At 59.2% G+C, this 21,660-nt stretch overlaps 1 protein-coding gene across 8 annotated transcripts in view; it reads right to left on the reverse strand.

Annotated features, from left to right (window-relative positions):
• HSPG2 (heparan sulfate proteoglycan 2) overlaps positions 1–21,660 on the reverse strand; it is a 98,630-nt gene that overhangs the window by 336 nt on the left and 76,634 nt on the right. For 6 of the 8 annotated variants that reach the window (XM_027060155.2, XM_053208626.1, XM_053208622.1 and 3 more), the window contains 41 exons: positions 21,107–21,242; positions 20,811–20,962; positions 20,241–20,379; positions 20,000–20,151; positions 19,246–19,381; positions 18,976–19,127; positions 18,583–18,721; positions 17,884–18,035; positions 17,508–17,655; positions 16,046–16,197; positions 15,492–15,633; positions 15,004–15,155; positions 14,483–14,624; positions 14,226–14,366; positions 13,713–13,847; positions 13,280–13,461; positions 12,516–12,711; positions 12,082–12,261; positions 11,519–11,779; positions 11,151–11,355; positions 10,525–10,622; positions 9,366–9,632; positions 8,735–8,844; positions 8,387–8,534; positions 8,188–8,304; positions 7,418–7,529; positions 6,607–6,751; positions 6,419–6,518; positions 6,169–6,278; positions 5,936–6,044; positions 5,234–5,332; positions 4,658–4,879; positions 4,149–4,393; positions 3,630–3,801; positions 3,416–3,538; positions 3,254–3,310; positions 1,181–1,256; positions 1,016–1,094; positions 799–869; positions 540–623; positions 85–188 (listed from right to left, as the gene is read on the reverse strand). In XM_027060155.2, the coding sequence (XP_026915956.2) occupies positions 85–188; positions 540–623; positions 799–869; positions 1,016–1,094; positions 1,181–1,256; positions 3,254–3,310; positions 3,416–3,538; positions 3,630–3,801; positions 4,149–4,393; positions 4,658–4,879; positions 5,234–5,332; positions 5,936–6,044; positions 6,169–6,278; positions 6,419–6,518; positions 6,607–6,751; positions 7,418–7,529; positions 8,188–8,304; positions 8,387–8,534; positions 8,735–8,844; positions 9,366–9,632; positions 10,525–10,622; positions 11,151–11,355; positions 11,519–11,779; positions 12,082–12,261; positions 12,516–12,711; positions 13,280–13,461; positions 13,713–13,847; positions 14,226–14,366; positions 14,483–14,624; positions 15,004–15,155; positions 15,492–15,633; positions 16,046–16,197; positions 17,508–17,655; positions 17,884–18,035; positions 18,583–18,721; positions 18,976–19,127; positions 19,246–19,381; positions 20,000–20,151; positions 20,241–20,379; positions 20,811–20,962; positions 21,107–21,242 (5,842 nt within the window). The remainder of the gene's footprint in view (positions 1–84; positions 189–539; positions 624–798; positions 870–1,015; positions 1,095–1,180; positions 1,257–3,253; positions 3,311–3,415; positions 3,539–3,629; positions 3,802–4,148; positions 4,394–4,657; positions 4,880–5,233; positions 5,333–5,935; positions 6,045–6,168; positions 6,279–6,418; positions 6,519–6,606; positions 6,752–7,417; positions 7,530–8,187; positions 8,305–8,386; positions 8,535–8,734; positions 8,845–9,365; positions 9,633–10,524; positions 10,623–11,150; positions 11,356–11,518; positions 11,780–12,081; positions 12,262–12,515; positions 12,712–13,279; positions 13,462–13,712; positions 13,848–14,225; positions 14,367–14,482; positions 14,625–15,003; positions 15,156–15,491; positions 15,634–16,045; positions 16,198–17,507; positions 17,656–17,883; positions 18,036–18,582; positions 18,722–18,975; positions 19,128–19,245; positions 19,382–19,999; positions 20,152–20,240; positions 20,380–20,810; positions 20,963–21,106; positions 21,243–21,660) is intronic. The other 2 variants (XM_053208636.1, XM_053208641.1) reach the window with 2 other exon arrangements.

A 21,660-nucleotide genomic window follows, 5' to 3' on the forward strand; every position in this document is an offset into this window, starting at 1 on the left:
GCTGCAGGCTCTAGCTCTGCAGGAGCCCCATTCCCTCCCTGGCCCTGAGCAGGGTGCCCTAGGCCTCGCCCAGCCCGGACTTACCGATGTAGATGCTGCCCTTGGTGTTGACGGCCACGTTAGGGCCTGGGGACTGGCCACTGACCAGCTCCTCGCCGTCCACCTGGATGGAGCCTCTCCGGCCCTCTCTGTGGTGAACGGGGGGCAGGCTCCTCACCACCAGTTCTAAGTCCCCTCCCTGCCTGCCCCCTGCTCGGAGCTCTTTCCTTTCCGCACTGGATGAGATCCGGCCCCACAAACACAGCTTCCCAGCACCCCACCCGGCTTTCATTCATCCCTTAGGGTGCTTGCCTGCCACCCCCCGGGGAGTTCCATCCTGCCCTGGAAGTTTGTTCCGGCTCACGGGCCCTCCCCCGACCCTGGCTTCAAGTTCTGTCTCCCAGAGCTCAAAGCTTGCCTCCCTGCACACGGTGGGCGGTGTCCTGTCCCAGTCTAGAACTCCGCGCCCCTCACCCTCGTGCCCAGGTGGACTCCCTTACCTCAGTGCCGTCACCCGATGCCACTCGCCATCATTGATGGGGTCCTCGGAGACGAGGCGGGCCTCCCCGCTGCCCAGCTGGTAGCTGTGGTCACACAGGCCCAAGACAGTGTGAGCTGGGGCAGGCGGTGGTGGTGTGTGTGGCTGGGGTGCCGTGGGCCGCAGCTTCTCGTGGGAGGAGCCGTAGCACCAAGCAGAGGGTCACTGAGGGGGTGAGGGAGGCCAGGGAGGGGGAGGAAGGGCCAGGTGCCTGCACCCACCTGAAGACAAGGTGCCCGTCCTGAAGCCCGAGACTGATGAAATCCTTGCCGCGGCCGGCCTCTCCCACATCCTGCCCGGGAAGCACAGGGTCACTGGGGTTCCCAGCCTGGAGAGCCAAGGCCCCTGACGGCGGTGGCCTTCACCCTCCTCCTCTCACGGCCCTGCCCGCCAGGAGGCTGAGAACCCTGTGACCCCGGGCCAGATGCCCACACTCACCACGCCCTGCCAGAGCAGGAGGCCATTGGCCGTGCTCGTCCGAACCTCCAGCTCGATGGTCTCTGGCACCTCGGGCAGGCTGGGAGTGGAGACGCGGGTGAGGGGGAAGTCCCAGATTCCTGTTCCCCTCCCTGGACCCACAGGCTCCCCTAACACCCATCTCACCTCCTGGAGAAAACGCGGCCGGGGAGAGCTAGGAAGCCGTCATCGTGGAAATAGGCTCCGTACTGCCCAGGGGCATCTGCAGGACAACGTGGGGCTGGTGAGACACCTGCCAGCCTGCGTGGAGCGGCCACCGACCACATGGGCTCCAGGACCCCCACCTCCACCCGTGTGTGCGCTACTATGGGCCCTGAACCTGCAGTCTCTGGAGACCCCAGGGGGCTGTGAACAGAAGTCAGGGGCCTGTGAACTTGGATGGGGAAGCCCTGTAGCTCTACCTTCGCTCACTTCTCACTGAAATGTAGCAATTCCTTCCCATATCCATGTAGGCAGCAAACCAAAGGAGCCGCAGTGGGACCTGTGATGTGTCACTAGCAGATACCCTTACTGCATTTCAGTGGTTACAAATATTTCAGAACGTTGTCTATGCTTGTTGGAACTGCGGTAGCTGTCGGGACCACCACCAGGTCTTGTTATTTAATGTGTTACTAAAGAAGCACCTGTGTTACAAATCTGAAAGTTTTAAGTATTTTGATAACCTTATTTCAGTACAATTGGTTTGTTCTGAAATCCTATGCGTTTTGTTTTATGTGGTCAGTAGGGTCCAGATAGGGTGACCAGTAGTCCCTATTTGCGGAGTCCTGTCCTGCTTTTAGCTCTGAAAGTCCACATCCCGAGAGACCCCTTAGTCCTGAGCAAGCCGGGACAGCTGGTCACCTAGGTCAGTGGCACACAAAAGGTTCAGGATCTTTGTGTTCCCTCCTTCTTGCAGGCGGGAAGACAGGCTCAGGCGGGCGAGTGACGTGCCCAGGAAGTGGGAAGCCTGCTTTGGACCCTTTTGGCCCCAACGTCCATACTGTGTGTGGCTCCAGCATCCCTAGCCCCACCATCTCAGACGCATCCCCACAGGCCAGCGCTGGTCCCTGAGGGCCTATGAGGGTGGGGGACACTTTGCCACCCTCTGCCGAACGATGATAACAGCTAACATTTACCAAGCACCTACTGCGTCCCAGTTGCTGTGCCAGGAGCTTCACCATTGCCAGCTGCAAGCACCATTTCATTTCAATGGATCTCTGTAACAATCCTAGGACTTCGACATAATGCTAACAATGCTAACATTCTGTCCCCACAGCGGACCAGACATTGTTCTCAGCATTTTACATACACTAAATAATTTTACCTGACACAAAGTTTTATCCAACCCTTGTGGGAGGATGTTACTTCTCTTTATTTTACATATACAGAAACTGAGGCACAGAAAGGTTGAGTGACTCACCCGAAGTTACACAGCTAGGAGGTGGCAGGGCTAAGATTTGAATCCAGGCAGGCTGGCTTCTGAGCATGCTCTTAGCCACTCTACTGCTACCTCTCCTATTATATTAGTGACAGATAAGAAGATGGGTGTGGACTAAGCGGTTAGCCCAGGGTCTATGAACGGCCAATAAACACTGATTTTTTTTTTTTTAAATTATGATTGCTTTTAAATAGATTGTGGAGGGGCGCCTGGGTGGCTCAGTCGGTTGAGCGTCCAACTTCGGCTCAGGTCATGATCTCACAGTCTGTGAGTTCGAGCCCCGCATCGGGCTCTGTGCTGACAGCTCAGAGCCTGGAGCCTGCTTCAGATTCTGTGTCTCCCTCTCTCTCTGACCCTCCCCCGTTCATGCTCTGTCTCTCTCTGTCTCAAAAATAAATAAACATTAAAAAAAAAATTAAAAAAAAATAGATTGTGGAATCCTTGAGAATGAAGGTCTTGCCTTGTTCATCTTATATCTCCTGCTTCCAGAGCAAGGATGGGCACACGATAATTTGTTGACAGAATGCATGAACGTAGAGGAGAAAACTGGGGTCAGAGTGGCTCAAGGACCTGGCCCAGGTCACCTAGCCAGTAAGTACAGGGCAGGACCCGGCTCTGTGTTGCTGTGCTCTTTTTTGTTCTGTCCCTCTGTGCCCAGTGAGCCTCCCACATGCTTGTCCTGCTTACAGGCCAGAATTGAGGGTGTGGAGTACCCGGAAGAGGGGCTGAGAGACCGGAAGCCAGGGAAGAGCCAAGCCTCTCTGGCCACAGGAAATACATACCGTTGCCCCCGCTGCCTTCCAGATGCCAATCAGACTCAGCTGTGCCTTGTCCAGAGCCTATGAGGAAAGGCGGGGTGCAGTCGGTGAGCACAGACACTGTGGGTGCCACGTCCAGCCCCAGAGGGCCCCAAGAGGGAGGCGGGGAGAGGCCAGGACAGTTACCTTGTTGGCAGCGTGGGCCAGAGAAGCCAGGGGGACAGAGGCAGCGGGTGCCCTGGCAGACGCCCCCGTGCAGACAGGGCTCACGGAGCCGGCAGGGGTTCTCCTCGTGCTCACAGAGGTCTCCTGTGGGCCAGGGCGCAGTGAGCAGGCGCGGGTGGGAGTGGCCGCGACCACCTCGTACCGCCCCCTGCCAGGACCTGCCGGGCTCCCACACCTTTGAAGCCATCGGGACACAGGCACTGGAACTCGTACTCGCCGGTAGGCATGCACGTGGCACGGTTCTGGCAAGGCTGGCGCTCACACGGGGAGCTGGTGTAGCACTGCCCGATGCCCCGGCTGCCCAGGAAGCTGTAGGTGAGGTCTAGCCGCTTCCCGTTCACTGACACCTGCAGGCACAGGGATGGGGAGGGGCTCTGGGCATGCGGGAGGCAGAGGCAAAGTGACCCAGGGGACAGCAGGGGACCCAAGCGGGAGCACGAGTGGTAAGGTGGGACTCTAGCGCAGGCGAGGGAGGAACCTAAGCCGAACGCCTCCTGTGCGCCAGGGACCGCCATCGGTGCAGTCACTGCTCCGTGAGGCCCTTTGCGGGAGGCATGATTGTCCCTGATCCACACAGGAGGGAAGTGAGGCCCAAGGGGAAGCATCTGGGCTCGCTGCAGGCAGAGGGTCCTGTCTGCACCCTCCCCTCCCCTCCCCTCCCCTCCCCTCTTGTCCTCTGGAGGCCGCTCCTCACCTCGCCCACACAGCCACGGAAGTGAGCGCTAACGTTGGTGGCCGGGGGCAGACGCACAGAGGGCTCCACGCCGCCGAGGTAGAGGAGGGTGTGCAGGTTGAGGCCCTGGCTCTTGCCGGGAGAGGAGCGCAGCACAGGGCGTCTGCTGTTCACGCGCAGGCTGCCGTCCTTGTTGAGACGTTCCGCGGATACTCGGTGCCAGTGGCCCAGGGCCAGCGGCTCGGGGGTCCGCAGCACGGCCAGCCCTGGGGAGGACGCCGGGCAGGGATGGCATACGGGGAGCAACCCCCCCTCTCCCCGCCCCTCACAGGGCCTGGGGTGGAATCCGCGAGAGATCTAGGGGACTTGCCTCGAGTCACACACAGAGAGAAGGAACGTGAATGAACAGGGGACTTGGGTTGGTCTGACTTCTGAAGTTACTCCTCCAAGCCCCCATGGGGCTTGGGGAGCTGAGGGGGGCACAGCACTTGGCATCTAGAGCCCATCAGTGTTTCACGTCCGGTGCTCACCTGACCCTAGCTCATATCGGAACTCCAGGTGGCCGCCAACCATCGCCAGGGACACGAAGTCCTCCACAGGCCCGCTAGTCCCCCCGCTGAACAGCAGGATGCCGTCAGGCGCCAGCGGCTTGAACTCAATGTCCAGGCGCAGTTCATGGTGTGTGTTGGTGAGGGCGGGCAGTGCCAGGTAGGAGCCAGTGCCCGACATGGAGGGGGTGGTCACCGTCACACCTGCAGCAGCCACAGCTCAGCGGGGGGCAGTGGGGATACTGGCGCCCTTGCCTGCCCCCCTCCAGACCCAGGGGCTCAGGACCAATTGGGTCACAGCTGCAGCACAGGAGCGCCAGACCGTGGGCCCTGCAGACCAGCCTGGAAGAATCTCCGGTAAGAGTGGGGGAGCTTCGGGGACCCTCATGCAAGTGACTCAGACTGGGCAGAGGCTTGGTTGGCCAGGTGCCTTTGAGGCCCTATGGCTCTGGAGTAATTTTATCAACTACAGGGCCCTTGGTGGCCTCAGAGTGTCCCTGCCCAGCTTCCCCCCATCCTTCTGGGATTCCCTGGGGTCTCGGGTCTGGCTCCACTCACCTTCCTCACATCTCATCCCTGAGCGGCCCAGATGGCAGCGACAGGTGTAGCCTTGACCGTCAGGCCGGTTCACACAGGTGGCGTCGGGCCCACAGGCCTCTGGGGGACACAGGGACCGGCAAGGAGGCATTGAACTGGCCTGGGAGAGGGTGGGGTCCTGATGCCAAAGCCCCAGCTATTGCACCCAGGGGGCCTTGGCTAGCCTGGGAGGGCTGCCTCCGAGACCGGGCAGGAGGAGTGGATTACAGCTGGGGTAAAGGGGGGGGGCGGTGCTGAGAAGGCTGGACAGGGGACACATGAGGGGGCAGTGAATGAGTGAGTGTGGTGTTCTTGAAGGACTGTACCTGGTGACAGTGCAGGGGCGGTGGTACCGAGGGGGCAGGTAACGGGGTGTGTGCCTTGGTGAGAGACGGGAAGGTGGTAGGTGCCCGGGGTGGTGAGGGGCTGGGGGGAGCGCCCAGGAGCCGTGATGGGGGCAGGATGGGTGGTCGGGGGTGAGAACTCGGGGAGCAGAGATGGGCGCAGAGTGGGTACTGGGGTGGCAGAGACGAAGTCAGTATCTAGGAGGAGTGGTGAGTACCTGGACGAGTGACAGAGGGTCACTAAGTACAGCTAGCAGTGGGGCGGGTGTATCTGGAGGGGCGGCAACAGGCGGAGGCCAGCACCCAGGGGTGGCAGCGACTGGAAGGGTGGGTCACACACCTGGGTGGCAGTGCAGGGCCTGGGAGTGCTCACAGCGGCTCCCGGTGAAGCCAGCCGGGCAGATGCACACGTAGCTGCTGCTCTCTGAATCCTGACATTGGCCCCCGTTCTGCGAAGTTGCCCCCAGAAGTCAGGCCAGGAACATCCTGCCTCTCCCCCGCTTCCCACGGGGGTCTGCCCCAGCCGCGGGCAGCGGCAGGGGCAGCTAGGTGGTGAGTGTGGGGTGGGGTTACCTGGCAGGGCCGGTCCCGACAGGTGGGGCAGTGGGAGATGCCGTGCGCCGTAAGGTTGAGGTCGTGGAAGATGATCTCCTCGCCCTGGATGCGCAGCTCCCGGACACAGCCTGGGCAGCAGCAGGCACAGTGAGAAGGGCGGCAGTGCCGGGCCCAGCCCGTACCCTGTAGGGCTCTTCGGGGCTCCCGTGGGCTCTGCCCACCGGCCAGCTGAGGCTCGGCCAGGGACGGAGGCAGGGAGGGGGCTCACCTACGAAGCCGCCGCTCAGCCCCGCCTTGGGGATGGCGCCGTAGTCGGGGTAGCCACCCAGGTAGAGCTCCTCGTTTAGGTCCAGGCCCTGGAACTTGCCCTGGGCAGTGGAGAAGTCAGGGATGGTGAAGAGGGGCTGGGCAGAGGTGGGGAGGGGGCCGGAAATGGGGGGACCAGTGGGGCCTCACCTGAGAGGTCCCGTTGACCGGGGCCAGGCCGCCCACAATCAGGGAGCCCTGGGTAAGGCTGCGCAGCAGGGTCACGGTGTGGAACTGGCCCAGTGCCAGCGGAGTGGGGTGGCGGATGGTGGCCATGCCTGAGCCTGCGTCAAACCTGATCCACCAAGTGGGGCCGGGCAGGAGGAAAGCACTTAAGCGGCTTGTCAGAAGGGCTGGGCGGTGGGCCCAGCCTGGGCAGAGGTGATGTCACTGTTTCCTGCAGTTCTGATCTAGTTCCTGTCCCTGCCCTGTCCTCCCGCCCTATCACCCACCCCTAGCTCGCCACATCCCTGCCCCTTCCTCAGGTCTTCTCCTTGCTTCGCCTCCCCAGAGCTTATCCGGAGCAGTCCCTGGGGCGCCAGCTGCCCTCAGCCTTACACCTTGTTGCTCTCCCTTTATGGCTGGGTCTTCCCCAGCTAGAATATATCTTCCCCCGAGGGCCAGAATGTGGTCTGTCCGTGTCCGTGCCTGGCACCATGTTCAGCAAATAGCTACCGACTGATGAATGAATGAGCCTGGTCTGCAGGAGTCCCACCGGGTAAAGACATGCTCAGCATCACTGAGCATTTCTGCCGCAGTTTTGGGCAAGTCTGAGGCTGCTTCCTCCTCCGCTTGGTCGACACACTGTGTCCACTCGAGCAGATCAGGTGGTCACCGAAGGTAATGGCCACATTTCCTCCCTCCTCCTTCGTCCAACTCACTCCAGGGTGGTGTGTGCCTGACCAAAGCCCGCAGTCCCCCAGCCCCCTTCCCCTGTAAATGGGAAGGATGAGGGTCTCACCGGAACTCAGGCCTTCCACCCACGAGGCCGAAGGAGATGAAGTCAGGCTGCCTGTTGGCCAGGTTGGTAGGGCTCCCTGGGATCCTCTTCTGCCCATTATACAGCAGCATCCCTGGGAGGACACAGCCATGTAAGGCCCTCCCTCCAGCTCCCCAGCTATGGGCTCCCTGTCTGCCCAGCCCCAGGGGTGAGTGACCCCAGCCTGTGACCCTTCACTCTCTAGCTCCCATCCCTCCCTCTGTACGGGCACCCTGTGCAGCCGGGGCCTTCCCACTGTCTCCGGATGTGCTCTATACAGAGACTGGCTCAGAGCCCCTACAAAGAAATAGAGTTTGCTTCACTCACACTGGAGGGCCTACCTGAAGGAGGAGAGGAAGGCAGAGACTCACCCGAGTAGAGAAGGAGGCCTGGACAGTGAAAGTCAGAGACCCGTAGGAGATGGAGAAGAGAGAGAGAGAGAGAGAGAGAGAGAGGAGGAAAGGCTGAGAAATGGAGACAAAAGAGGGAAGGAGGAGGAGAGGCAGAACAGGAGGCCAGGACAGGAGGATGGGTGGGGGTGAGGCCATGGCAGAGGTAGGAGGTACTGCGGAGTGGGGGATGGAGACAGGAGGAGGCACGAGAGAGGGCCCAGAGACCAGGCCTGGGGGTCCCAGGACAGGGATCTGAGGGAGGTGGGTAGGACTGGGGGCCACCAGGGCTCAGACAGTAATGGTGGTTACTCCAAGAGATCCCTGCCCCAGGCTCCCCAAAGCAGCCCCTCTCCTGCTCACCATCGGCTGAGTCAGGACGGAAGGTGATCTTGATCTCGAACTTCCTGTAGGCATCTTTGATGGTGGGCAGTGGCAGGAAGGAGTGGGGGGTCTGTGTGAAGTAGGGCACCACCCGCTCTGCGGGCAGAGAATGTAGCTAGAGACACTGCCCAGCAGGCAGCGGGCAGGGCACTGCCTGGTCCAGAGGGTGTAGTCTTACCCGGCACCTGCAGATGGGCAAAGGCTTTGACCTTGCCCTGGTGATTAGTAGCAGTGCAGACGTAAGTGCCTGCATCCTGAGGTCGGACTGAGGGCAGCAGCAGCATGGTGTTCTCCACGCGGCTGTCAGGTGGCAGGTTACTGTCCAGCTGCAAATGTACCCACACTTGGGACCCTGGCCTTGGCCCACACCTCCACGGGCTCTGTCTCCCATCTTGCCTCAGGCCCACCCTCAGACACTGGGCTCGTACTCTGTGCCAAGCCTGGGCCTGGGCCTGCGGGCACTGAGATGGTGAAGGCCTGACCTTGCCCCTCAGGCATGCCTGCTCGTCCCCTGCCCAGCATTTACCTTGCTCCAGGTGATCTTGGGAGTGGGGTAGCCAGAGACCATGCAGGGGAAGGCGGCTGCAGAACCAGCAGGCACACGGACCTCTGGGGGCGTGGAGATCTGGGGCAAGGCTAAGAGCAGGCAAGGAGACACAGGCCATCAACATGATGACAGCCGCCACTAGAGAGCCCAGCCTGTGTCTGGACTCATTTCATCCTCACTCTAGCCCCTGAAGGGAGACGCTGCGTCCCCATTTTACAGGTGAGGCTCACTGGGCAGTCAGGGCTCAGGGGCAGGTCCACTTGGTTCCACAGCCCGACAGTCTTCAACACACCCCGGCAGAAAGTGGTGCAGCCCTCTGGGGACTTGAGACGGGGGTACCAGGGCAGCTTGCATCAGTAAGTCTGGGGGCAAGTCATAGGGTTTGGGGTGAAAAGGAGCTGCCTCTGAACACAACACAGATTTGTGTCTGCCCTGCACCCACTGCCCTTTTTCACTCTCTTTTACGTCTGTTTTGTGCTCACGTCGTCACTGCCATCGGATTGGGCTGTGGGTCTCTGTTGTCAGAGCAGGTGCTCCAGTGGGTGAGGACTACATATCCGTTTCCCTCCTCCTGCCCCCTGTCCCCGGGGAGGTCCCTGCCGGCCTTCACCTTGCACGAGCAGCAGCACGTGGGACTGGGTGGTGCCAGCGGCGTTGGTGGCCGTGCAGCGGTACTGCCCCGCATCGGCCAGCTCCACGTGGGCGATCCTGACGATGCCCCCGCTCTGCACGATGCCAGGCCGCAGGCGCCCCCCGACTTTGCTCCATGTCACCTGAGGCTTGGGGTCACCCAGGGCCAGGCACTCGAACTCCACGGCATGGCCGACCACCACGGTCTGCACGGAGGTCCGAATGTTGATGAGCACCGAGGGCAGGGCTGGGGGAGCAGGGAGCAAAGGTAGAGTGAGAGTGAGGCCAGCCTGCTGCAGGCTTGGCCCGAGGAGGTGAACACCGGGGCCCTTGGCAGCCACCCCTTTCTTCATTTGCTTTCTCGTGCATCCACTCATGCACACACTCACTCGTTTGCCCTTGTTTACAGGGTTACTCATTTGCATGTCTGCTGTCATTTTTCATTGGCTGGTCTGAGCACCCACCACTCCATCCATCTCCCTTCTTCCCTCCCTTGCAGTATTTGTTAGGCCCCCTTATGGTATGCTAGACACAAGCAAGAAACAATCGAATAATTCTCTTTATTCATAGACATTTCAGGGGCTTCCCGGGGAATATAGTCCCTGTGCCCCTCATTTCTGTTATAGACTTTTAAAAAAATTTGTTAATGTTTATCAGTATTATTATTATTTTAATTTTTTAAAACGTTTATTCATTTCTGAGAGACAGAGACAAAGCATAAGTCGGGGAGGGGCAGAGAGAGAGGGAGACACAGAATCCGAAGCAGGCTCCAGGCTCCGAGCACAGAGCCCGATGTGGGGCTCAAACTCATGAATGCAAGACCATGACCTGAGCTGAAGTTGGACACTTAACTGACTGAGCCACCCAGGCTCCCCAATGTTTATTAGTTTTGAGAGAGAGAGAGAGAGAGAGAGAGAGAGAGAAAGAGAGAGAGAATAAGCAGAGGAGGGGAGAGAGAAAGGGAGACACAGAATCCGAAGCAGGCTCCAGGCTCTGAGTGCTCAGCACAGAGCCTGACATGGGGCTCGAACACACAAGCCATGAGATCATGACCTGAGCCGAAGTCAGATGCTCAACTGACTGAGCCACCCAGGCGCCCTACTATCCTCTGCTCTTAGGAGAGGAAGCTATCATCCTACCTTGGACAACCAGCTGGGCACTGGCCTGGGCCTGTCCCCATGGTCCATAGGCCTGGCAAACATATGTCCCTTGGCAGCTCTGGTCCAAGTTCTGGATTCTGCAAAGAAAAAATAATAAGACATCAGTGAATACAAACAATTGATAAGAATGCTTTGCAATGGCATGTGAGTTCAAAGCCATTGGAGATTAGCACATGGTGTAAGCTTCTGGTCTCTCGCTAACCACATGAGGTAGGTAGTAGGTAAGTGAGGCAGACAGGCAGGCAGGTAGATGTCACCACATCCATTTTAGGCCAAGACCTTATGGTCAGAGCTCAAGAGCACACAGAGTAGCAGAGCTGAGATCTGGGTCATGTGTATACATCTGGCCTCAGAGACTGTTCTCTTTCCCCTAATAATAAGGATGCAAATATGAGCTCCTGTTTACTGAAGACCTTTCCCATGCTTTAGATAATGTCATTTGGTCCCATGTAAGTCATTGTATGGCTGAGGACATTCAGGCTCAGAGAATGGAAGTGACTTGCCTGAGGATACTGTTTCATGCTGAGCCCCACAGGACAGGTATCTTAACAGCCCCCGTGTGTACCTTGGTGCTCAAGTTCAGTATGGCCTCTCCCCCGACTCACCGGAGCACCCCATCCTGCACACTGTGGCCAGGAGGCAGCTGACCCCCTTCCTTGACCCAACGGAGCTGGGTGCCCTGGTCACTGGGCACGGCACAGTGGAACTCGACGCTGGCCCCTACGCTCTTGGTCTCCAGCTGAGGTGTGACCTGAACGGTGGGCGCGGATCCTGCTGGGATGGCGGTGGCTGGGACAGAGCCAGAGGGGCCTATGGGGACATGCACGGGGTTGTGTGTGTGTGTGTATGTGTGTGTGTTACTCACGACGCCTCCACCTCCCAGGACCCAGAAAACCTCCATCCTAACATTCAAGGGATGCTCTTTTCCCAGAAGCCCCTTCTGCCCAGCCTGGTCCAGGGCTGCCCCACTCACCTTGAACGAGCACCTGGGCGAAGGCCTCAGCCGAGCCCACCTTGTTGGTGACCCGGCAACGGTAGCGGCCTGAGTCCTCGGGGGCCGCGGGCTCAAAGCGCAGCATCTCGTTCCTGGCAGTCGCCCTCCCAGGGAGGCTGCCACCCACACGGCTCCACTGGAAGGTGAGCGGGGGTGTCCCATGCGCCAGGCACTGGATCTGCACCGTCTCTCCTGCCCGCACCGAAGCGTGCTCCGGGACTGTGGTGGCATACGGTGGGCCTGGGGTGGGGGACGGATAGGTCGGGGCAGGGGAGAGCAGCGGTCAGGATGTGAGCGGGTGTTGGACCCAGGTGACTTGCCAAAGGGCCAGGGAAGCTGTTTGGTGAAGCAGCGGACTGGGGATGAAGGAAGCAAGGGTCCCAGGAGGGGATGCGGGTATCAGGCTAGGGCAGGTTCTGGGGGCCTGAGCTGCACGGGGCCCTCTCGATGGCGTTCCTGGGGCTCTGTCCAGGGTGTAGCCTGGCTCAGGGCTCCATACAGGGCAGAGAGGACAGCCCAATGAGGGCGGAGGAGCTCCTTACTCTCCACATGCAGGGCGATGGTGGCCTCGGCATGCCCGGTAGGGCTGGTGGCGTTGCAGATGTACTGGCCTGAGTCCTGCTGGGCCACCCGGGGGATGATCAGTGTGTCACCTTCCAGCCGGTGCTGCCAGGGCAGTGGGGAGCGCAGCTTGGACCAGTGGATGGTGGGCGTGGGGCTGCCTGTGGAGTGGAAGACCACAGGGGTCACCGGGCTGCCCTAGGGATGAGCTGGGGGTGAGGCTGGTGAGGAAGCGACCGGGTGATCCTGTCCCTTCACGGGAGTCACTGAGTGGGCATTTCAGCCATCACTGGGTGATGCCAGCAGCAGCAAAGTCCCCTCCCTGGGTGCGATAACATCTCCAGATGTCTTGTGTCTACAGTTCAGGCCCCAGGGCAGCACTGCCCTCTGTACTGTGTGCCAGCCCCATCCATACCTGTGGCTGAGCAGCGCAGGGTGGCTGTGTGTCCGGCCTCTACAGTCAGCTCAGCTTCTTCAACTTGAACCTGGGGGGCCCCTGGGGCCACAGTGCCTGTGTCCACAATCACCTCCACCCGCTTCTGTGCTGTGCCTAGTGCATTCCGAGCCAGGCATACGTAGGTGCCTGCATCCGATGGTTTAGCTGATGAAATCTGGAAGAAAGCAAGGATGCTGGTTATGTGGGCACTGATAGGCACCTTGGCGTCAGCCCCCAGCTCTGGCTTGCTTTTACCTCTTCCCTCTCTCCTTCCCTTGACTTTTAGTTCTGTTCGACTAGCTGCTTGAGGACTCACACTCAAACATCTATCCCATTAGTCCATCCATCCACTTGTCCATGAACCCACCTATCCATCCCCTATCCACCCACCCACCTACCTATCCACCCGCTCACTGACCCATCTACACACCCATCCACTTTACATCCATTCATCCACCCATCTACCCACCCATCCACCCATCTACCCACCCATCCACTCATCCATCCATCCTTCCAGCCATTCTTTCTTCCTTCCCTTCTTTTCCTTTCTTTCTTCCTGACCATCTTCCAATCTACTCACCAACCACTTATCTCATGCCCCCCCCCCCTTTCTCTCTCCATCCATTCATCACCCAACTTCCCATTTACTACTCTTTCCTCTGAGCATCTGTTCAAGGATGAGCCCTGACTGGGCCTCAGACCCAGAGATGAAATGGCCCTGGCCAGGGGAAGATTCGCCTCACCTGCAACACTGTATGGCTGTCCACGACCCCATACATCCGCTGTTCTAGGTTGGTGGGGGCGCCAATCCGGGTCCAGTGAGCCGAAGAGCGGGGCTCCCCAGCACTGACACATTCCAGGGTGATGGACTTTCCTACCTTCACCCGCACGGGACCCTCAGGGAGCACAGACACAGTAGGGGGCCCTGCCCAGAGGAAGGACATCACTGTTACTCATGCAGGGCTTTGCCCACCACATGCACTGTTACAGCCCCTGTCTTAGTAGCGGCCAGGTGGGCACTATTCTACACCAATGTGGAGAACAGGAGGCTCCGAGAGGGAGAATGCCTGAGAGGGAGGGGCATTGGCAGAAGCAGAATTTAAACTTAGGAGGTTGTGAGCTCAGAATCAGGGCTAGAAACAGGAAGGCAGAGCCCAGGGGGTAGACACCACTCACCGTGCACACTGAGGTTGACGACACTTTGGGCCACGCCGTAGGCATTGGAGGCCACGCAGCGGTAAGCACCGTGGTTGCTGGGTCGGGTGCCCATGATGGTGATGATGGAGCCGTTGGGGCTGATGTGGACATTGTCTGTGGGGTCGGCATTGGGCAGGGCACGGTCAGTGAGGTCGTCTTCATGCCTTGGTGCTGCCAGTGGGCGTAGCTCTGCCCCACGTCCCCGACCCCTCCAGCCTGGGTGTATATGACTCACAGGGTCCCAGGTGGAAGATGGAAGAGTCCTTGGAGACTACCGGGTCCAGCCCCTTCACCATCCAGATGGAGACGGTGAGGCCCCAGAGGGGAGGGGCCTCACCCAGAGCCACACGGTGAGTTTGGTGCCTTTGCCCCACCCACGATGGTGATCACCACGCCTTTGCACCTGACTCCAGCACGCACGCGCACACACACACACACACACACACACACACACACACACCCGCCCCACCCTGCAGCCCTCCCTGGGCTCACCCTCCAGTTCTTGGTTCCGAGTTTTCCACTCGAGGCTGATGGGGGCTGCCCCGTCATGGATGAGGCACTTGAAGCTGGCATCTTGGCCCTGCTGCACAGTGCTGCTGGGCGGGTCGATAGAGATGACGGGGCTCCTAAGGCCTGGGGGACGAGGCAGGCAGAGGGCTGGGCTCAGGAGGGCCGGGTTGGCTTGACCTCCCTGCCTCAGCTCCACGGTCTCCCCTCCTCCCCCTGCCCGTGGCATCTGCCACACTCACGGTAGGAGGACCCCGCACTGGGTGGGACAGTGACTGTGAAGGAAGCCTCCTGCTCAGGGCCTGAGCCGCCAACCACGCGGCACACGTACTCGCCGGAGTCAGCAGGGGACACGTGGTGGAGCCGCAGCCGGGAGCCGTGGGTCTGTCGGAGCGAGGAGGGCACAGCCATCAGGCCATAGCACTTGGGGCAGAGCAAGTGCCCAGGCCCACTGTACCAGCACCCGAGTTCTCCCTCGGGTCTCAGGAACCCGGGGCTCCAGCTGGGAGGGGTGAGGGAACTTCATTTACTGGATCCTACATGTCCAACCAACCCAATTTATAGAGGAGAAAGCTGCCTCAGGAAGCAAGTCAGCAGCAGGGCCAGAACGCCCAGACCCCTCACTCCCATGCTCTGCTCCCAAAACTACTCTATCCCCTGGGGTGCCAGGGGAGGCTAGGGTTAGCATGAGGTTTGGGGTGCAGAAAGCAAACGCAGGTTGAACGCTGCCTGCCCTGGAATCCTGCCCATCAGGCCCCTGTACCTGGTGCCGGGCGGGGAGGCTGCCCCCACGCTTATACCATGTGACCTGGGCGTGGGCCTGCCCCGGCACCACGCAGTTCAGGTCCAGGGTCTGTCCTTCGGCCACGTGGGAGGAGGAGGCCTCGATATAGATGGGCTGGGCCAGTCCTGGGGCTGTGGGCACAATGGGTGGGTGAGAAGGGTGAGGCTCCCGGGGATGAAGGCAGGGACTAAAGGTGGTGGCAGTGAATGCCACTAATCCTGCAGGTGCAGTGGCTTGAGTCACTGACAGGACTCAGTGCCACTGACCTAAGAAGGGTCTCCATTCCTTGGGGGAGGACAAGATGCCATGGTGAGGACCCAGGCTGGTCCCCGGTGGTTGTGGGGAGGTGCTGGAGGACATTCACGGAACTGAGAGCCGGAGCCCTGCTGGAAAAGCAGGGAGGAGCAGGGAGGGGAAGGGATTCCCCACGCCTGTGCCCAGCATCACCCACTGCTGCTGTCACTCACCAGGAATGGGGCTTGGGCTGGAGGCCTCAATCGTGACTAGAACAGAAGCCTCCAGGGTGCCTGAGCTGCTGGTCACTTGACAGTAGTATTCTCCAGAGTCAGCCGGGGACACCTGATTCAGCCTTAGCAGGGGTCCGTGGACCTGGCCAAGGTCAGGGCAAGGCAAGAGTGAGCTGGGGAGCCGGCAGGTCCCAGTACACGCACCCCAGGACCAACATGTACTATAGCTATGAAGGCTGCATCCTATGCAAGGCAACCCCAAGACCTTAGACATTGAAGAGCACGACTTTTCATGGTAGGAGGTGGTCTAGTGTCTTGAGTAACACGTGCCCTTTTTTAATTGCATTAGTGTGCTCGGAGGCTGGTGGTGGCTCTGCTGTGCCCAGCCTGTTCTTGACCTCCTGACTCCCAGTGGTCTCCTGGTGCAGTCTTCCCAAAGCCCAGGATGTTGGAACCATTTTCCCTCCTGGCTAGATCGAGGCAGGACTGTTGGGCAGGGGTGGGGTGGGGTGGGGTGAGGAGTGCCCACATCCCACTTTCTCCAGCTCCTGTACCTGGTGCCGGGCAGGAAGGCTGCCCCCGCGCCTGTGCCATGTGACCTGGGCGTGGGCCTGTCCAGGGACTATGCAGTTCAGATCCAGGGTCTGCCCTTCGGCTACATGGGAGGAGGAGGTCTCAATGCGGATGGGTGGGGCTCCGCCTGGGGCTGAGGCACAGGAAGAGGTCAGTGAGCTGGGACTCCCACCCCTTTGCCCTCAACCCCTACTACCCCTGGGTGCCCAGATTTTTAGACCAGAGGCCAGACCACATATTGAGAGGTGGCCTCCGTCCATCCCCCCTGCTCCCTTCCCCTCCCACTGCCCATTCCCCTGAGGCCTGGGGCAGCTAGGCTGGCCTGGGGGAAATGGCTCATCACTCTCTTGGCCCTGCCCCAGACAATGGCCCCACTATCTCCTCTTGTGCTCCTAGCACCACGGGTGGCCAGGACTCAGGACCAGGCACCTCCACACAGATCACTCATTTTTCTCAAACTTGAACAATGTGTGGCTAAGAACCCAGGCTCTGGGGCCAGACTGTCTGGGTTCAAAACCCAGCTCTGGGGGCACCTGGGTGGCTCAGTCAGTTAAGCATCCAATTCTTGATATCTCACAGTTCGTGAGATCAAGCCCTGTGTCAGGCTCTGTGCTGACAGCATGGAGCCTGTTTGGGATTCTCCCTCTCTGTCTCTTTCTCTCTGCTCCTCCCCTGCTCATGCGCAGGTGCACGTTCTCTCTCTCTTAAAATAAATAAACTTAAAAACGCACACAGACAACCCAGCCCTGCCACTTATTAGCTCTGTGACCTTTGGAAAGCGACTTCATCTCTCTGTGTTTCAGTTTCCCCATCTATAAAATGAACAGAACAATCATGCCTACCTCAAACAGTTTCTATGAGGATGAAATGAGTTAATGTGTAAACAGAACAGGGCCCGGCACCTAGGTAAGTGCCAGATCATGTTCTTTACTTAGCAATTCATGTTCTGCTATCACATCTGCTATAGCCACATATAACTTGTGCTGTTAATTACTTTACATTTTCTCGTCAATTGATTCACTTAACAAAACCCTTTAAAAACTTAGCCCTGTTGTAGGCAATGATTTCCCCGAAATCATGACAGGTTTCATGTGTTGCTGTTTTCTCAATATAAAAGATTTTTGTCGGGGCACCACGCCAGTCTCCCTCACGTACCCCCAGAGGTGTAGTTCCAGCCTTTAGGGAACTCATGTGATTGTCGCAAGAGTTCTGTCATCTCCATGTTACGGAGAAGGTAAGGGAAGCACGGAGAGAGTCCCTTGCACAACATCTCAGAGCATGGACAGAGGAGCTGGGACTCAAGCCCACATATGCCAGATTCCCAAGTCTGGTCCTCAGGCACGAGAGATAAATCCCACTTGACCTAGCTCCCAACCTCTGCTTGCTGGTTCCTCTCCCTTCCTCCCTCCTCCAGCCTCCCAGCCCCACCACAGGGACCCTTACCAGGGACAGGAACAGCACTGGAGCCAGAGGCCTCGATGTTGACCAGGACTGAGGCCTCCAGGGGGCCTGAGCTGCTCACCACCTGGCACACGTACTCGCCCGAGTCAGCCGGGGACACCTGGTACAGCCTCAGCCGTGAGCCATGGGCCTGAGCCGGGGGGCAGGGTGGGGAAACAGAGCAGCAGAGTGAGATGGCAGTCGGGAGTCCTGGAAGGCTGGAGGCAAAGTTTGACCTCTGACCTAGGCAGGCACTGTGCCCCACAGAGGCTCCGGACCTCCTTCCTCAGTAGATCTGGGGGGAGGGGGGCAGAGACTCCGACCAGGGTCCCCCCCATCCAGCAACCCTCCCACCATTTCCTGCCCCCAACTCCCATACCTGGTGGTGAGTGGGGAGGCTGCCCCCGCGCTTGTGCCACGTGACCTGGGCGTGGGCCTGGCCAGGGACCACGCAGTTCAGATCCACAGTCTGCCCTTCGGCCACGTGGGAGGAAGACGACTCGATTCTGACGGGCATCGTACTGCCAGGGACTGCGGGCACAGAAACAGCAGATTTGGGAACAATTGGGTTGGTAGGAGCCACAGCCATAAAAATCCCTGTTGCTCAAGGTAATAATAACAGTGAACACCTATTAAGCACTGGGAGCATGCCAGGCGCTGTTCCAGGCACTTCGTGTGTGAGAACTCATTTACTCTTCGCAAAATTCATGAACTCTCTGTGAGAATGGAAGCACTCTATCTTCTGTACCGTCCAGTACTGTGCTACTAGCCATGTTTCGTGTGGCCACTGAGCACTCGAAACACGGTGACCTGAATGGCGAACTTTAACTGTAGCGGCCACCATATTGGACAGCAGCGTGAGGCTGGAATGACGGGCATCCCCATTTCACTGATGAGGACACGAAGCTGAGAGAGGAGAGGACTTCACTCAAGTCTCTTAGTGGTGCAGGCAGGATTTGAACCCAGGCGCTTTTCTGCAGAGCCTTTGCCCTGGACTGCCACCCTCAGGCGAGAGCTCTGACCGCTGACTCCCCAGGGAGCACTGTTTTTCGAGTCTCCAGTCCTTTCTCAGACTCACCAGAGGGGCTGCCAGTGCTGGGGGACACTGAGACCACGATGGAGGCCTCCTGGGCATCGATGTTGTTGTTGGCCCGGCACACGTACTCGCCGGAGTCAGCCACAGACATGCGGTGCAGCCGTAGGCGGGAGCCATGGGCCTGGCGGGGACGGGGAAGGAGGAGGAGAGGAGTCGAGGGGCCAAGAAGTCACCAGCTAGCTCAGGCCTCCTTCCAGGCCTCCCTCGTCAGACTGGCTGAGGCTACCCTCCGTCAACCAAGGGCAAGAGGGAGGGCCGCCCCGGGGCTGCCAGCTACTGCTTCCCTTCCGGTCCTTTGCCCACCGGGGCTGTCCCTGCAGTGCCTGCCCCAGCAGGTAGGGGTTCTGGCCTCACTGTCACAGCTCCACTCCATACCTGGTGTTGGGCAGGAAGGCTGCCCCCACGCTTGTACCACGTGATGGTGGCCTGGGGCTGCCCAGCGACTACACAGTTCAGATCCAAGGTCTGTCCTTCGACCACAGTGGGGGACGAGGACTCGATCTTGATTGGTGGGGAGACACTGGGCACTGGAGACAGAGAAGGACAGACCACACAGCCAGAGTCAGACAACAGTGATGGCTCCAGGGACCGCTCTGCCTCCCCCTGCGCCCACTTGCTTGGAGCCCCTGCCCTGTGCCCTCTCACCATGGGAGGAGCCGCTGCCCTCGATGGTAACAATGAGTGAGGTCTCCTGGGACCCGGCACCGTTACTGACGTGACACACGTACTCGCCAGAGTCTGCAGGTGTCACCTGGGGGATCCGCAGTCGGGAGCCCACGATCTGAGGGGGAACACGTGTCAGTGGGTGGACGTAGCACCCCCGTGTCTCCGGGGCCGCTGCCCTGGACTCCAGGAGCCTCCCTGCCTCGTCTGGGCTGGCCTCCCCCTGGACGTCCTTCAGAACTCCCTCAGCAGCCTTCCTGAGGCTCTAGGCTGGGGTGGACAGTGTCTCTAGCCTTGGACTGTTCTCACCTGTCACCTGTGCCAAAAGACTGCTGAGGCCATTCCTGGTGAGTCCCCAGTGCCCTGCTGTGGCTTCTATGACACTGCTGTCACAGGGCATATCCACCCCATTCACTAGCCTGTGAGCCCCCTGAGGGCAGGCGTCTGCCTCACTCCATTTGGAATCCTTGGTGCCAGGTGCAGACTTGGCCCAGAGCTATTCTCAGGGACATTCAGTGAGTGAGTAAATCATAGAATGTTCTATTGAAATATGGGATCCAACTGAGGTCAGTGAGATCTACGTATTTTGTTGGCACTGGTCCAGGGCCCATCCAGTAAGAACACTCCATGTTTGCTGAATGACTGAATGAGCACAGAAAAGGTGTTGAGAACCCCTCCTGAATCCTATCAGCGCCAGTGTGCCCAGTTTTTGCACCACCACCCAATGCCTCCATACCTGGTGCCGGCTGGGTAGGCTACCTCCACGCTTATACCAGGTGATGGTGTGCGGGGCTTGGCTGGCCACCAGGCAGTTGAGGTCCAGGACATGTCCATTGGCCAGGGAGGCTGAGGAGGACTCGATGCGGACGGGGTATACCACGCCCTGGGCTGGGAGGGTGAGAGAGGAGGCAGGGTGTGGGAGCCGCTGAGGTTGGAGTGGCTCCCCCACTGTTTGTTAGGACCCTTGAGACACTCACGGTGGGAGGGGCCAAGGCGCTGCTGGATAGTGACAAGGACTGAGGCTTCTTGGGTGCCCGAGCTGCTGACCACACGGCATATGTACTCCCCAGAGTCGGCTGGGGTCACCTGGGGCAGCCGCAGCCTCGAGCCATGCACCTGGAAGGGCCAGGAGGAAGGCAGGCTCAGGGTCAGGCTGTGGGGCTCACAGCCAGGCTCCTATTCCCTTCCCTGGCGCCCCTCCCAGGCCAGTCCAGCCAACTGGACTTGAGAGAAGCTCTTTCTGGAAAAACCACCATTTATGACCCTTCAATTCCCCTGCCCCAACGTCGGGACTGGGTCCAATGAGAAGAAGAGAGCAGCCAACATTTGTCAATGTGCTATGGGGCAGGTGAGGTAGGCAGTGTGAGCCCGTTTGACAGAGGAGGAAACTAAAGATCAAGGAAGTCAGACGACTGGCCTAAAGTCACACAGCAGGCAAAGTGGCAGAACAGTGTCTAAACTCAGATATGCCGAAAGTCAAAGCCTGTATACTTTCTTCTGTAGTCATGAGGGGCTTTCAGGCTCCCCCTTAGCTCTCTTCCTCCTACCTGGTGCCGAGCGGGGAGGCTGCCCCCTCGCTTGTGCCACGTGATCTGGGCATGGGCCTGCCCAGCAACCAGGCAGTTCAGATCCAAGGTCTGCCCTTCAGCCACATGGGAGGAGGATGACTCGATCCGGACTGGGGGAGTGACCCCCAGCGCTGGGGACAGAAGGCAGAGGGTCAATCCCTGGCTAAGAGGGGAGGTGAGGTGGATGTGAGTGAAGGTGGGGGGGTCTCATGGGATGCTGCCAGTGTCTCCCGCGGCTGGGCCCCTAGCCCTGCCCTACCCCCAGTGCTGCTTACCAGGTACAGAGCCTGCAGGCTCAATGGTCACCAGGACAGAGGCCTCCAGGGGCACCGAGCCACCCACCACGCGGCACACATACTCGCCCGAGTCAACTGGGGACACCTGGTGTAGTCTCAGCAGTGAGCCGTGTGTCTGGCCAGAATGGAGGTGAGCTCAGAGGGGGCTTTCATGGGACCCTTGCACCTATAACCTGCCCCCCTGCCTCACTCTCTGACCTCTGAGTCCTGGCCATCAGCTTTGTCCTGCTTAGGGGAGGCCTCGTCCCAAGGGTAGAGGGTGGTCAGGAGAAGCCATGGTGAACTGAGCAAACCCTGATACCACCTTCCATCAAGTCTAAGACGCATCTTTTTTTTTTTTTTTTTTTTTTTTTTAAGTAGGCATCACACCCGGCATGGGGCCCAACGTGGGGCTTGAACTCACAACCCTGAGATCAAGACCTGAGCTGATATCAAGTCAGATGCTTAACTGACTGAGCCACCCAGGTGCCCTAACACACTTTTTAATGTCTCTGAAATCAAGACACATTCTACAGTCAATAACTTTACAATGA

Source organism: Acinonyx jubatus, chromosome C1 (assembly GCF_027475565.1).
Source record: "Acinonyx jubatus isolate Ajub_Pintada_27869175 chromosome C1, VMU_Ajub_asm_v1.0, whole genome shotgun sequence".
In the NCBI taxonomy this organism is placed as follows: domain Eukaryota; kingdom Metazoa; phylum Chordata; class Mammalia; order Carnivora; family Felidae; genus Acinonyx; species Acinonyx jubatus.